Here is a 16,607-nt window from a genome sequence, read left to right on the forward strand (position 1 = left end):
AATTAAAAAGGTACAATGAAGAGAGAGAAATGTGGAGAGAGATAGGAAGAGTGAAAAAGGTAGTGTGGGCTCCACTTTACGTGCAAAACGGACAAAAATTTGACAGAACCACTACCACTGAGTCTATATTTTGTTCAACTGAAACTCTAGTTGAATCTTTTTGAGTACCACTGAGAATATATTTTATACCACTAGGATTGTATTTTGTACCACTGAAGTTCCAGTGGTATGATTTAACAGCTCAATAAGACATCTCTAAAATGACGTCTGAAATGCCTATATTGTTCTTGTGAGACATAATTTATTTGTCTCACAACCCTCCGTTTGGAACACCTCCAATTCCACAAATGTAGCTAAGATCAATAATTAATAAATATGTATCGTATTAACCAAACGAACATGAAAACACGTGATTGCAATCAGATCATATCCCTATGACAAGTTAACAACTCATCCTATTATTTTAATTGACCAAATTTGGCTATAAATAAAAACCTTTCTGAATCTCCTAAACACACATACACACACCCATTTTCTTTACACAAAACACTAAACAAAATGGCCCTTTCTTATTCAGTCGCATCAACGTGCGCTGCACCATCCAATTACCAAAGGCATACTAAGTTTCCCACAGTATTAGGGGCTAACAAGTATTACACCAATCAAATAAATGTGCTTGCTAATAGAGGGTCACACTATAAGGTGGCCTCACCTTCTTCTCTCACTGTGATTAGTAAGAAGTTGGAACCATCAAATGTTGTTTTGGTTGATGGTTTTGAACCTGCGTCCCTCAACCCACCTAGGGACTTAAAACGATGTGACTTTCCTTCTTACTTCAAATTTGGCGCCTCCACTTCGGCTCTTCAGGTCTTTTTCTCACTCAGCCTTATTATTATATTGCAAAACTTAATGTATACTTGTCTAGTTGTATGTAATATATTCCTTTTGTTCCTAAAGTCAAATTAACCTCATTTCACATCTTGATACTCCCTCCGTCTTATTTGTTAGTATCATTTAAAGTATTTTAACTATTAAAAATTAGAGGGGATCCTCTAAATTTCTCTCTCTATATATAAGAACAAACATAATCATATGAGACCTAGACTTATTTATTTCAATGAGTATATTATTAATATCTAATTTTTAAAAATTTTGTTAGTGTGAGATTAAAGATATTTATAATGTAAAATTATTTGCATCGATGTATGTAAATGAGACTTTTTTTGAGGGGAAACACAGGAAACAATATGAGACTAACAATAAAAAAACACAAGAAGTACTATTTTTTTTTTTCTTTTTTTACAACATTCTCTCATCTCTCAAGTGATAGTGTGATACAATTTGTGGAATTCAAATAGAAAATATAAACTGATAAACTTGTCAAATTTTACCTAACATCTTACCCTTCCCACTTAGAGTTTAAATAATAGGGTTTGACTCTTGTGGTGTTAGATAACTAAAAAATATGCTCTATTCGTTTCATATTGTTATTCTCAAAAGGAATTAACTACATAAAATAAGAATAGAAGAATATTTGGAATCTAATATTAAAGTACAAAATATAATTCATAATAGTTTACCTTATTTAAGTTTTTTGATTTTTTTTAAGAAAACATAAGTCATAATTGTATAATTTAAAGTAGAGAATTCCTTACTTAAAGTCATGTCATCAATCCACAACCAATTAATTCAAAATCAAAAAAAAAAAAAAAAGTTAAAATTATAATATATTAAATATGGGAAGATATTTTTGAAACATACAAAGTAGTATATAAGACTAACATTATAAAACGGAGGGAATATTACTTAAAATATTACTTGTATTAAGTTTGAAATGCATATCAAATCATACTTTGACCACTGTAATAAATTTCTATTTTACATTAATGTTTCAACCTTGAGTTTTCTTATTATCTACGTTTTGAGGGAGCTGGTACTGCTTGTTAGCTTTTGGCTTAAAAAATTTATGCATAGAGTAACGTCGATCATTTACCTTTGTTAATTGCTTCCCTTAAAATGTGGGTCACAATCCCCGTCATAAAAAATGGGTGTCACAATCAATTTTTTATTATTTATTATTTATTTTGACGGAACACAATCAATTCTAGAAATAACAGAAATTGGTGAAAATATAAATCGTGATAGATATCTTTATTTTTTTATCTTTTAAAATAACTCTTATGAAAATGTTTGGACAATTAAACCATTTTTATTTATGTGCCCTCGTTAATATTTGTTGTTTTTTTTAAAACTTTTAACAATTGTATACATAAATATGTCCCTATAAATTTGTTTACACATTTTCCCTAAATAATATTGTCAGCAATTAAATTTATGACATAAAGTCAAATCAAAATAAATCCTTTACCCTAGTTATATAAAATTGGAGGAATCATTTGATATTTTATTCAATTAAATATTAGAATGTTTTCTGCAATTAACGAAACATTTAATTGCACATTTATATTATCTTAAGAGCAAGTTGAACAAGTTGTTTCTTGTTAGCTTCAACTCTTCAAGCAATCTTTGAAGTGACTAATACCGTAATTTTAATTTTAATTTTTTTTCCCTTGAAGTGACGAAAGACGAACACTTGGGTTTTGTTTGGCATCATTGTGGTTTTATATTTTTTTTTTTCAAAATCATATTATATATGTTATATAATAAATACTCACTCTTCTCCTTATTTATATGCCTATTTCTAATATTTATTACTCACATAATAAAGAGAATTTGGCATGTAAATAAGGGACGGAGGGAGTAAAAAAAGTTAGCCAAATTTATTAAACTTATAGTAATTTTGAAAACTAACAACCAAAAATTGAAAACACAATTTTCTTAGGGTTCGTTTGACATTGCTGTGGTTTTCTGTTTTTTGGTTTTTTGTTGTATAAAAGTATATGATATATGTCACATAATGAATAAAAAATTATTTAAACTTATTAGAATCATAATAATTTTGAAAACTAACAACAAAAAAGTGGAAACACCTTTTTTTTGTTTCTTGTTTTTGGTTTTTAGTTTTTAGAAAAACAGGAAACTAAAAACCAAAAATGATGCCAAACAAGCCCTTACTTCTTGTTTTTGGTTCATTGTTGTAGAAAACTGAAAAAAAAAATGCTAAACAAACCCTTAATTTTAAGTTTTTATTTATTTTTTTTATAAGATTATTATCCTTTAGAATGTAAGCAATTTTTATTTATTTTTATTTTTATTTATTTTTATTTTTATTTTTATTTTTATTTATTTTATTTACTGTTTATATTTTTTGCGTAATAGACCGAGGGACCAGGCACAGAAGGTGGAAGAGGAAAAAGCACGTGGGACTTCATGATTCAGGCAGACAAAGGAGGGAAAGGAGTAGATTCTTACAATATGTACTTGGTAAATTTATTATACCAGCTTAAATTTTGTTCCATGTATGTAATGAAAAATGTTAAATCAATTGTGCGCATTTTCAATTTTAATTTGCCAAAAAGAAAAAAGAAAAAAGAAAAAAGAAAAAAATTTAAAAACCTTTCAATTTAAACTTATTTATACCCATACCAAAAACGTTAATTACTAATGGCTTAATGCATTAGACTTTATATAAAAAAAATATAAGAAAATAAATTTACGGATAATGAGGTTAATACTCATATGATATACTCTCCCTTTTTTAATGGAAAAATTACCGGGAATAATCACATCTTTAGGGCGTCTGCGGAAAATAATCCCACCTATGAGATATTTTTAACGGAATTTCACCAAATGCCCCTGAGTTATTTTTTTATTCACCAAATACCCATCAAAACTTATAAATTCACCAAATACTCCTGAATTTAAGAAAAATGTCACCAAATGCCATTAATGACTAACGGCTTAACACCGTTAGTCATTAATGACTAATATGCCACGTGGCAGCCTCTAATTGGTTGTTGTAATATTAGTTAATTAGTTATTAAAAAAAACTTTAAAAATAATAATAATAATATTTTAAAAAAAAACCCCACCACCCAAGACCCACCCCACCCCTGCCAGCGGCCCACCACCAGCCACCACCGCCACCACACCAGATCCCAGCCCTCCCCCTGCGCCGGAGGTCCATAATCGCCAGCGAGGCCAGCCCCCCACCCTCTGACACCCCCTCCCCTACCCTCATCCCCTTCTCCCTCCGTTTCCCCTCCCCTTAAATCCCTCCCCCACCTCGAAAACCCCCCCTCCTTCACGGCCGGTGTCCAAATCCCTCCCCGACGCCGGCGAACCATTTTCGCCCTACCCTCCACCATCCCCACCCTCTTTCCCCCCTAAACCACCACCCAAAAAAACCGAAAACCCCCCAAATCGAAACCCTAGATTTCGATTTGGGGTTTTTTCGATTTGGGGGTTTTTCAGTTTTTTTGGGTAGTGGTTTAGGGGGGAAAGGGGGTGGGGATGGCAGGGTGAAAAAGGTTCGCTGGCGGCGGGGAGGGGGTTTGGACGCCGGCCGTGAAGGAGGGAACCGGGGTTTAGGAGGTGGGGAGGGGTTTAAGGGGAGGGGAAACGAAGGGAGAAGGGGTTGGGGGTAGGGGAGGGGGTGCCAGAGGGTGGGGCTGGCCTCGCCGGCGATTATGGACCACAGGGGGAAGGCTGGGATCTGGCGTGGTGGCGGTGGTGGGCCGCTGGCAGGGGGTTGGTAGGGGAGGGGGGTGGTTTATTTATTTTTTTATATATTAATTAAGTAATTAATTAAATTAATTGATTAACTAATTAAAAGAGAACCAATTGCAGCATGCCACGTGGCCTAATTAACCTTAATGACTAACGGAATTAACCGCCGTTAGTCATTAAGGGCATTTGGTGACATTCTTGTGAAACTCAAGTGTATACGGTGAATTTGAAATTTTGCACGGGTATTTGGTGAATAAAAAAATAACTCAGGGGCATTTGGTAAAATTTCCGTATTTTAAAATAATTCGACCTTTACCCCCAATCCGCTCCCAATGGTCCCAACATGTCAACTAACCTGTTGTAACAAGTCATCTAACACGTGTCGACTTGTAATTGGTAAAAAAAACACAAAAGTTTAATTTTTATTTTTTAACAAAACATAAAAAAAAATTAATTAAAAAGCCCTCACAAGCTGAAACCACCCTCCCCGCCGCTCGTTCTCGTCGACCCAGCTGCCGGACTACCCACTATTTCTCTCACAGCACCGCCGACACCCCTTCGAATCACCAACCTCCCCCACCGCCACGAAAACCTAGTAGAACCAACCCTTAACCCTCGATTTTGGTCCTTCCGATCCACCCTTACCTTATGGTTCTGGTCACCCAGATCACCAACTCCAGCCTTTGTCCCGATCCCGGCCCCATTCCATTGCCTTGATTTACGCTACTCAGACCACCCTTGTACAGTTGTTTTGCCTTGATTTCGGCTGCCACCACCAATAGTCGTTCAGCTTCCATCACCCTCCCTTGCCTTGACTTCGGCCGCCCAGACCACCCACAATAACGACGACAACATCGCGAGCTTTGATCTGATGGTTGCTACAATTTGGCGATCAATTGCGGTGGTTGGGGTTGGTGGAGGTGGCGGAGGAGGCTGGCTAACTCCCTCCCCCCCTTTTTCTTAAATTCATTTTTGTAGTTTATAATTTTAGACAAATTGTATAGTAACACGTGTATTTTAAACAAAAAAAAAATGACCTTTTTAGCGGTAACTGGTCACCTGGGAACATTAGGAGCATATTGAGGGTAAAAGTCGGATTATTTAAAAATATCCCAAAGGTGGGATTATTTTCCACGGACGCCACTAATGTGGGATAATTCCCCACAATTTTTCCTTTTTTAATTGACAATTTTGACTTATAAAGCGTTTAATGCAAATTAATTAATTTTTTTATTTTACTACGGATTATGTGATAATTATAATCAATTTGTGTACTTAATAGTTACTGAATACTATATATTAAATTTGTTAATATTATTGCTAAAGGACTAACTCAACCAAAAGCCATATATATAATCCAATTTGTTATCTTAAGGTTCGTTTGGCATCACTGTGGTTTTCTGTTTTTTGGTTTTTTGTTTTTTAAAAGTATATTATATATGTCACATAATGAATCAAAAAATATTTAGACATATTAAAATCATGATAATTTTGAAAACTGACAACAGAAAAGTGGAAACACCTTTTTCTTGTTTCCTGTTTTTGGTTTTTAGTTTTTAAAAAAACTGAAAACCAAAAATGATCCCAAACAAGCCCTTAACTCATTAAAAAGTGCTCTAAACAAGTTTACGTATCACGTATCACATAACGCTCTTCTCAAATAATTGATAGTTTTATTTCATTTGCTTAAAAAGTAAAGATTTATAAGATTTGAACCCTTGGTCATCCTTAAAGTAAAAATTTAAAGAGTTAACTAGTGAGCTATTGTTATTTTAGATATTATTATTCAAAATAAATATTTGATCGATCTGAATTATGACATTAATGTTTTCTCCTGGGTTATACTTTGGGCCCAAAAAATTACATAGAAATCAAGTACACACATTTAATTAATCAATCATGAATTGTGTATTCATCTTCTTTCACAGTTCTACCCTCACTTAAAAACACCTTTCAATATACAATCACTTGAATACGTAATACTCCATTTGTTCCTTTATTAGATGGCTACTAGCTTTTTGGCCCGTTCAATGCACGGGTTATTACTTGGGTTAGTTATTTTCATATATAGGTATGCTTTTATACGAAGTATTATTTCATTTCTAAAACTTAAAAGAAAAAAAAGAGTGAGGGTAGAACTGTGAAAGAAGATGAAGGAGTTTAGTTATATATATATTGTGGGAGCTGAAATGACATATTAGTTTAAATTATAGTTAAAGTATATGAGATGAAAAGAAAATTTTTGTTATAATGCATATGTTTATGTAATGTGTACTAATTAATTGAACTTTATTTTATTATGATGGAAATGAAACACTTTTTTTTCCCCTTGAATTTGCAAGTTGGAGAATGCAAAAAGACTTAAACATAAATATTATTAAGGGTGACATGTGGCATATGGGGTAATAAGTGACTTATGATCCCATGTGTCATATGAAAAATTTGTGGTTTGTGTTTTTAAATACTAATAAGTATAGATATAGAATTCTAGCATTTATTACTCTCATAATAAAGAGAAGTAACCATCTAATTAAGGGATGGAGAGAGTAACAACCTAATCAGAATGTCAATCAAAGTACAAGAATAATGTTCACCCATATTTCAATTAGGATCTTACTAACAAGCACCCTAAGGCATTAGCTAACAATTTTTATACAAAAAAAAAAAAATTCTAAAATAACACTTAGTATTAATTTTAGAATACATGTCAAAATCACACGCTAATCGGTGTAATTATTTCTTTTTAATATAATATTTATACTTTTAATCATCTCATCTAACGCCATAACGCCCCTGAAAGTTTTTTTTAGCCATTTCCTTTTATCTCATTGCCTATTTATAATAAAATCATGTATATATTGTTTAAGTAACCTTAAAAAGACTAAAAGATACCTCAAATTGGCTAAAAATTATCCTAAAACTGTTCGATTTACACTAATATATTATTGTAAACCTAGTGTATACAATAGTTTCCATCTAATTTATTTTCAAAAAGATTAAAAGTTACCTCAAATTGCCTGAAAATTTTCCTAAAATTGTTCGATTTACACTAATATTATTATAAACCTAATTTACCAATAGTGTTGTTTTTTTTTTTTTTTTTTTTTTTTTGGGTATAAACGATAATTTACACTCATATATGTATCTTGACCTTCTATCATATTTATTTGTACATTGCAGGAAGATATAAAGCTATTGAAAGCCATGGGAATGAATTCTTATCGTTTTTCCATCGCTTGGCCTAGGATACTCCCTAGTAATTATCCTCCTCACCTTTTTGGATTGTTGGTAACTTTCTATTTTTGTATAAACCTGCACATTTTAGTTTAAAGAAAATGTTGTGTTGAATCAAACAATATTCGTTGCTATACGCTGTTTTCATACGTTGAAATTCAGTTCAGTTTAGTTCAGCTCAGTTCAGTTCAGTTCAACTCCTAATTTTCTTTTCTTATAAAATATTCAATTCAGTTCAGTTCAGTTCGGTTTAGCTCAGCTCAGTTCAGTTCAGCTCAGCTGAGTTCAATCAATGAGAACAGGCCCTACAACATGTAAAGTGTATGACCGTATATTATTTGAAATTATTCATAAGTTATGTTTAATTTTATTCAGAGGGTTCTCAAGAAGATGGTCCAATCAATCAAGAAGGAATTGATTTCTACAACAAATTCATTGATGCTTTGATAGCAGAAGGTATTTACAAGATTAAGATCAGCTATATATCCTTTTATTTACGACCATTTTTGTCCTTTGATTTATTTATCGAAAATTGATATCTCGACCAACCTCTTTGGTAATGTGTCTAATGCTACGAACTTAAATCAATATTCATTATGAAATACGGACTATCTAACTTTACAAATTCTCTTTAACAACATTCACAGGAATTGAGCCCGTCATCACATTATTCCACTTCGATCTTCCTGTTGCTCTTCAAGACAAGTATCATGGCTTCATGAACAGTCAAATAGTGTAAGCTATCGTTCCAAATTTCCAATATATATTGATCAGATTAAAACAAACACTAATGGTGTGTTTGCCAAAATGCCACATTACTATATCTTCACTAGTTGTCATGCCACATGTTTAAAATTTAAATTATACTATCAACATGACAACTAATCAATTTAACTTTGAAATACGTACGACCTTTGTTAACTTTTAGTTGCAACTTAAGAGTATTATTTATAAGATATAAAATATTCAAAAGTTGTAACTAAAAGTTAATGGAGGTAGTAATAAACTAATAATCCTTCATTTTTAACCTGTCAATCATAATTACCATTAGACTGCTATGTCTTTTTTTTTTTTTTTTTTTTTTTTTTTTTTTTTTTTTTTTTTTTTTGAACAGAGAGGACTTTAAGAAGTATGCTGATATTTGTTTTGCCAACTTTGGTGACCGAGTAAAGTTCTGGTCAACAATTAATGAACCCTATGTGTTTGGGTCATTTGGGTACAAACAGGGTTTGCCCAATGATGGTAAGAGTGATCTTGGCCCATTTGTCGCCACTCACAATATTATCTTAGCCCATGCTGCTGCTGCTCAAATCTACCATGAAAACTACCAGGTACTTGTAAATTTTACTTTGCTTCTTCACATGTTGCGCCTTTCCTTAAAGAAAAAAAAAAGTTATAAATTTTATACTCCCTTCGTTTCATTATGTTAGTCTCATAAATTATTTTAGGCTTTTCAAAAAAATCTATCCGTATTAAATATATTTTATTTTAAACTTATTTTTATTTCTAATTTTATACCTATTAAATTCTGATTGGTAAAATTAATTAATTGTAGATTGGTTTCATGGCTTTAAGTAAGGAAATCCCACCATTGAATCATGCAATTATGGCTAATACTTTCCAAAAAAAAATCAAAATATTTAAATAAGGCAAAATTAATTGAGTTAAGAGTACAATTAGGTACTCAATTCTTCCTTTTTTCACCTTTTAGATACTCAATTTTTTTTGCTTTGCTTTTGGGTACTCAACGTGATTTTCAGGTGAACTAACTCACCACTAACTCATCACTAATCATACCTAATTAAAAAATTAATATTTTAAAAAAAAATTCTTAACTTTGACTCATAAATTAGTCGTTATTACTCTATTTAAAGGGGGCATGAACTTGGCCAAAAAATGCCATGAAAACACCTGCAAAACACTAGCAGCACACCATATTTTCTTAACAAAATTCATCCAAAACGATTTTCCCTGATTCAATTTCAATAATAATAAAAAAAAAACAGCAACGTAGAAGCTGTAGCAGTACACCAGCAACAAATATCATCAAAACAGGTTCATTCACCATGTCTATTTAGGCACAAATTCTTCAACAAGGTTTTCCCAGATTTTTTAGAAATAATAATAATAATAATAATAATAATAATAATAATAATAATAATAATAATAATAATAATAATAATAATAATAATAAAAACAGAAACAGAAGCTGCTGCTAGGTTCTTCCCCTGCTGCTGCTAGCTTAATCCAACAACAAACAACAACAAAGCAACAAATTTAACACAAAAAACACAAGAAATCGACATCATCAATTTGTTCAAAAAAACCCCCAAAAAATCGAAAACCCTAGGTCGCAAATAACATTAAGAAATGGGCAAAAAATTCAATATTTATATCAAAATATCAACATAATCCATGAGGAATTGAGCTTAGCTCAAAAAAAATGGCGGCTTTTGGTGTCGTTTTCCCCATAATCGAGCCCAAACTTGCTCGTATTCTTCGACAATGACGCAGCAGAATTTCCAGAAAAGGAAAGAATAAAGGGAGCAAAAAGGGGTAATAAAGAATAAGAAAGGGAAAAAAATTAAGGGTGACCCACGAATTTTTTTAATCGGGTGGGGCCCACTTTCTCTTAACTAAGGTACTGAATTCTTTAACCAAAGGTACTGAATTCTTAGGCTGATTTATTTTTTTTTTGGCCGGAATTCTTAACTCAGTACCCAAAATCAAAGTAAAAAAAATTAAGTACCTAAACGGTGAAAAAAGGAAGAATTGAGTACCTGAATTTGTGCTTAACTCAAATTAATTATGAACAACTTTTGTACTTTAATGTTAGATTTCAAGTATTATTCTTTTTTCTTATTTTATGTGATTAATTCCATATGAGACTATTATATTGAAACGGAAGGAATATGATACACTTCGTATATCTCCAGCTAATATTATTTAATTTTCTTGTTGTAATACGTAGCAAACGCAAAAAGGCAAAATTGGAATTTCACTGCCATGTAAATGGTATGAACCTCACTCAACCAATCCTACAGATGTGGTTGCTGCCCAGAAACAATTGGACTTCATGTTGGGTTGGTAAGTTACATATAAAGCACCCTAACGAATAAACTTATCCATATAATAACGTGTTTATGAGAAGGTACTAGAATTAAGCTCGTAACCATATATATATATATGGGTGAATGTAGGCAAAGCAAAAGGCTCACGTCAAAGAAGAAATCAAATTAATTAATCCACAAATGAGTAATTAAATGCAAAATTAACACTACTTTTTCGTGGTAGAAGGAATGCCAATTGTATTGAATTGATACAATAATTGAAGGGTCAGTATTATAGCAAAATTATTGTAATAGAAAGGTCATATTTGCTATGGAGTAGAAAACAAGATTTGTGCTTGTGCGATCTTTTTTCACATTATTAATTTGTGATATAATATAAAAATCAGGCAAGTTTTTGGAATAAACAAATATAATGCATATAAGAACGATGAAATAATAAGGCAAAATATTTTTAAACTACAACTGAGAAGAAAATAAAGTTAAGAAATTTTATCAACAACTACAAATTAAAACACTTGTTTTGAAAATAATTATCAATTAAAAAAAAATTCAAAAGAACTACCACAATTTTTTAGAAAAATTATGTAGCATTATCACTCTAACAATTTTGGCTATAACCTCCGTCATTTGAGTCTCACTTTTTACCTTTATAAATAGTAATTTAGTCAATTGAAATGGTGATTTTATGAAGCAAAGATAAAAGTGGAACTTACATGCCCTAATATTCTAGTTGAAATTATTAGACTGATAATGCTACTTAAACTTTTTACAAGATTACAACTTTGTGGTAGTTTTTTTTCTTAAAAAAAAAATTAAAGGTTTTTGTTTTCAAAACACGCCGTTTTATTGGGTAGTTTTTGACAAAATTTCCATAAAGTTATTTTAGATTAGTTCGTTGTATTGAAAATAGTTAAAATAGTACTCACTCCGTCCCTAAATTACATTCCTCCTTTCTATTTTGGGTATTCCAAAATTACATTCCACCTTTTCTATTTTTAGTAAGTTTTTTTTTCCTAAATATTCCAAATACACTATATTTTTCAGTTGTACTTTTAATGTATAATTAATGTATTTACATTCCACTTTTAATGTTTGGTTGGCTAATATACTTTTTCAGTCTTTAATTTTTCAGAATCCTTGTGCCAAATTACAATGAATATGATTGGTTAAAAATTTTCAATTAGGAGCATGTGATTGGTTCTTTTTTTTTTTTGCAAAGGGTTGATGACATGTCATGAGTAATCACTAATCTATCTTTGTTTTACTCAAAAACATTATTTAATGTTTTGTACTTTCCATTGCATTATCTAATTATTGTTATTTGTCTTATTCTTTCCTCCTTAATTCCCGAGTAAATTTCTAAACAGGAATGTAATTAAGGGACGAAGGGAGTATACATTATATTACATTAATGAGATGCATGTTATTCTAAATAAAACTATTAATATAGATGTTGTATTAGTTTTAATTAATGAATTAATTTAGTTCTAAAAAAAATTGTACAGTATACTTTCAAAAAATAAGCTAAGTAGAATAATTTTTTTTAAAAAAAGACTTAAAGTTGACATCATACATTATTTTGGCAGGAATGTTTTTAATGATAGCTTGGCATAGGTTCCAAAATTTACTAAATTTTATTAATTGTTAAAAGGTTTTTTGAGGGATAAAAAAAAGTTATAAGCTGATAAAATCATTACAAAAATATCAAACATAAAATTAACTCAAATATTATTAGTTCATAAGAACAACTCCATGGGAAAAGGGACTAGCTTGCAAATATTAAAAATCTTAAGCTAGTAGCTACACCATTATTGCAAATCTTGTTGATTAGCTTTGGCAAGCAAATTAGCTTTGTAGAGCTAATTAGCTTGGCAAATATTTATTAGATAAAAAATGTTATTAATTTGAAAATAAATTAATTTACAACTAGCTTAACCATTGGAGCAACAAATAGCTTGAATTGTAGTAGCTTAAGAAGTTGATGTGGCATGCCAAGCTATTAGAAATGTTTTTTTTTTTTTTTTTTTTTTTTTTTCCAATTAAACCCCACTATCGTACTATATAATGGTAATTTAAATGTTAATATTGTATTTTTGGCTCCGTTATTTTATACACTCTATCATATTTCAACCTTCTAAATTAATTCTTGTTAAAAGGTCTCACAATCTTGTGTAACTATTTTGAGTAAGTTTTTTTTCTATTAAAAGGTCTCACAATCTTGTGTAACTATTTTGAGTAAATAAATCATGAAATAAAAAGGATATAGTTATTATAAAGATAATACATAAAATTAGGAATAATATATTTTTGTATTATAGTTGTATTATACAAATATTTCAAAAATAAAAGATTTTTCCTAAAGAGAAGAGAACAGTTTTGAAGGGGAAAAAGCAGCAACAGAAATGACACCTCTGGCATTAGTACTCCGTATTACGTTACTGATGATACTTCATGCTAACATAGTAATTTAGTACTCCGTATTACGTTACTGATGAACTTCATGCTAACATAGTACCTAGAATTAATGTCATTATATATATATATATATATATATATATATATATATATATATATATATATATATATATATATATATTATTATTATTATTATTATTATTATTATTATTATTATTAAAAAGTAATAACAGTCCCTAATGTAAATTCTTGTTAAATAATGGATTAAGGTACATGGACCCATTTGTTAATGGCGATTATCCAGAGTCTATGAAGGAGTCTATAAGAGAACTCCCTGAATTTACCAGCGAGCAAAGGACGATGTTACAAGAGTCATGCGACTTCATTGGTATCAATTATTACACAGCGAGATTTGGCAAGCAAACTACCAAAGTAGATTTAATGAAAGGGACGATCAGTGTCGAGTACACTTCTGAATTAGGTGCTTAAACATTTGCTATATATATCTGCCTCTAAGCTCTTTGAACATCAAACATGGTTTCTAGTATTAAAGTCATTATCGTGTTACTCTTAATGCAGTGAATGCAGATGGAACTTTAATCGGAGAACAATCGGAAGGACAGGAGGGTATCTATGTAAACCCTGCCGGTCTGAGGAATTTGCTTCTTTACATTACAGAAAAATACGATGAGCCTGAACTTTATGTAACCGAGAATGGTGAGTTTAGTTGACTTGTAATTTTTCCAGTCTTTGCTCAATTATGTTGAAACCCATTGTACCCCATTTGTGAGTGTCCCACATTGGAGAAAGAGGATAGGTGCTAACATGTTTATATATAACGCGTATAGGTGTTCCTGCAAAGCCTACAATCACAGGTTCTATTATGAATTCAATCAAGGAAGGAAAAATTGAAGAGTTGAAAGCTGCACTTTTCGATGACAAGAGAATCTCACATGTCGAAGATCACCTTACTGCAATTCGTGAGGCTAACAAGTGAGCAACATTTTCTATTCCAATGTTTATAACATAAATACAAAGTATTAGTTTGATGAGTTAAATTGTTACAAAATAAACTCGAAAGCAATGACTAAAGATTATTGCATATGTTTTGAGTGCAGACAAGGGGCAGACGTGAGAGGATATTTTGTATGGACACTTATGGATAATATGGAAGTGGGAGAAGGGTATGATGTTCGCTTTGGGCTCAACTATACAGATTACTATGACAACCTCAAAAGATACCCGAAGAAGTCTGCAAAATGGTTTACTAATTTCCTCGCGACACCTCCCAAGAAGATCAAACTCTAGAGCTATTATGGTGCTGTTATTTGCAGTTGTCTTGTGCTGGAATGTTCTTAATCGTCTGGATCATATATTCTTTTACGCTGCGTAGATTATTTACTGATTTCCTCACGGTACCACCCAATAAGAATGCTATTTGGTCATAAACTTGCTAGTATTTTGTTCTAAACTGATCTCAATTGTTTAGATCTTATTTACTACCTCTAGTACACCTAATATGCAACTTTTGCCAAAAAAAAGGAAATTTCACATTAGATGCAACCTTCTTTCCTTTTTCAGTAAATTTTTTTAATGAAATTACTCAAATACCCTTACTCAAGATATCATAGACACAATTAAATCACTAAATTAGAATTAATTAAAATAATTTATTAACTTAATTAACATAATTTTTCTCACCCAATTCATTTCACCTAAACAAAATCCAATCAACAATCAACCCAAACTCACAAAAATCATTCAACTCCCATGCTTGTTCATCTTTCACAACTCCGGCAACCACCATCGTCAATGTCGCCGGTCACCAGGCCACCACCTTCAAGATTTCCGCCTCCGCCTTCGGTGAATCTCTCTCCGTCTCGTGCGCTCTCTATCTTTCTCTAGCGCGCTCTCGCTCTATCTCTATCTCTTTCTTCTTCTCTTAATCGATCTGATGGTTTAAGGGTTGGCTAGGCATGAATTGGGTGTTTTAGGAGGTTTTTGGGGTAGGTTAGAGTGGATTGGGGTGAGTGGTGGAAGGTTTCGAGTGCTTTAGAGGGTTTTCTGGGTGGTTCGACGATGATTGGTCGTGTGAGTACTGGTGTGTGTTTAGGGTGTTTTGGGCCGGGGTGATTAAGGGTGGGTTCGAGGTAGATCGGGGTGAGTAAGGGTGTGATCGAGGTAGATCGGGGTGAGTGGGAGATGATTTCCGGCGTTTTGTGATGAGTGGGGGTGGTGTCGAGTTGGTTCAGGGGTAGTTAGAGTGAGTCGGGCGGTTTTGCGGTGGTTTAGAGTGAGTGGAGGTGGTTTCGGTGTGGTTTGTGGTGGTTCAAGGTGAGTGGAGGCAGTGGTTGGTTCAGGTGTGAGTATAGGCGGTGTTTTAGGGGTGACGGTTGATGGTGGTGGCGGTTCAGGGGTGACTGATGTTGGTGGTGGTGGTTCAGGTTGGGGTGGCGGATGTTGGTGGTGGTGATTCAGGTAAGGGTTACGGATGTTGGTAGTGGCCATTCTCTCTCCTACTCTTAATTACATACTCTTTAATTCACCAATTAACTATTATGACATTTTGTCTTGGGTTCCGTGGGAGCTCCAAAGTTGCATATAATGTGTATCGGAGTTAGTATGTCCTTTTTCTTTATTAATTCTAATCCTTTTGATGACTTTCCTTACATATATGGGAGTCTAAGTGTTAGAATCCGCATCTTTCTCTATGTATTCTTCTTTCCTTTTCCTTGTATTTTCCTTATGAATTACGAAAATTCTACTATGCTCCCCTTTATTTGGACCATCACTATACTGAAATATCATTGGCTGATTTTTTTTTTAACCTTGGTCAAACCTTAATTTTAGTATTTTCCTTTTTTAATCCTTTTTTTTATTTTCCTAAATTTTAATTACCGAATTTATAAAAATCATTTTAATTACATTTTTAAAATTTATTTATTAACATCAGATTTAAATAAATAAAAAAAACAATGAAATAAAAAAAACGATTAAATTAAAAAAAAAATCAAAAATAAAAAAATTGTTAATCAATGTTCTTCATTTTATCAATGTTCTTCAAGTTTATCTCATCCATGGATGAGATTAAACACGAACACATGATCTATGTCCATTAAATTCACTCGCGTATTGAAAGCGATTTAGAATGTGGCTCGATTTAAAAAGCAAATGCGAAATTTTAATAAATAACACTACAAGAAAAATCTCTTTTCGTAGCGATTATTTCGCAACGATTGTACATTCGCTACAATATGC

At 31.9% G+C, this 16,607-nt stretch overlaps 1 protein-coding gene across 1 annotated transcript; it reads left to right on the forward strand.

Moving 5' to 3' along the window:
* The first annotated feature begins 518 nt into the window (after positions 1 to 518).
* LOC145570653 (beta-glucosidase 24-like) lies at positions 519 to 14,762 on the forward strand. The gene is made up of 11 exons (XM_081629829.1): positions 519 to 867; positions 3,280 to 3,384; positions 7,810 to 7,885; positions 8,239 to 8,319; positions 8,511 to 8,598; positions 8,978 to 9,194; positions 10,835 to 10,950; positions 13,619 to 13,830; positions 13,929 to 14,066; positions 14,198 to 14,342; positions 14,468 to 14,762. The coding sequence occupies exons 1-11, from the start codon at positions 559 to 561 to the stop codon at positions 14,655 to 14,657; spliced, it is 1,677 nt and encodes a 558-aa protein (XP_081485955.1). The 5' UTR covers positions 519 to 558; the 3' UTR covers positions 14,658 to 14,762.
* The last annotated feature ends 1,845 nt before the right edge of the window (positions 14,763 to 16,607 follow it).

The sequence above is a fragment of the Chenopodium album genome, chromosome 1 (assembly GCF_948465745.1).
Source record: "Chenopodium album chromosome 1, dcCheAlbu1.1, whole genome shotgun sequence".
Classification (NCBI taxonomy): Eukaryota; Viridiplantae; Streptophyta; class Magnoliopsida; order Caryophyllales; family Amaranthaceae; genus Chenopodium; species Chenopodium album.

What these genes read in the sequence shown, in the direction of transcription:
- LOC145570653 (XM_081629829.1), top strand. Translation starts at nt 559, where the DNA reads ATGGCCCTTTCTTATTCAGTCGCATCAACGTGCGCTGCACCATCCAAT. An exon ending in TCTACCATGAAAACTACCAG is followed by an intron (nt 9,195 to 10,834) that starts GTACTTGTAAAT and finishes TGTAATACGTAG; the next exon opens with CAAACGCAAAAAGGCAAAAT. An exon ending in CGAGTACACTTCTGAATTAG is followed by an intron (nt 13,831 to 13,928) that starts GTGCTTAAACAT and finishes CTCTTAATGCAG; the next exon opens with TGAATGCAGATGGAACTTTA.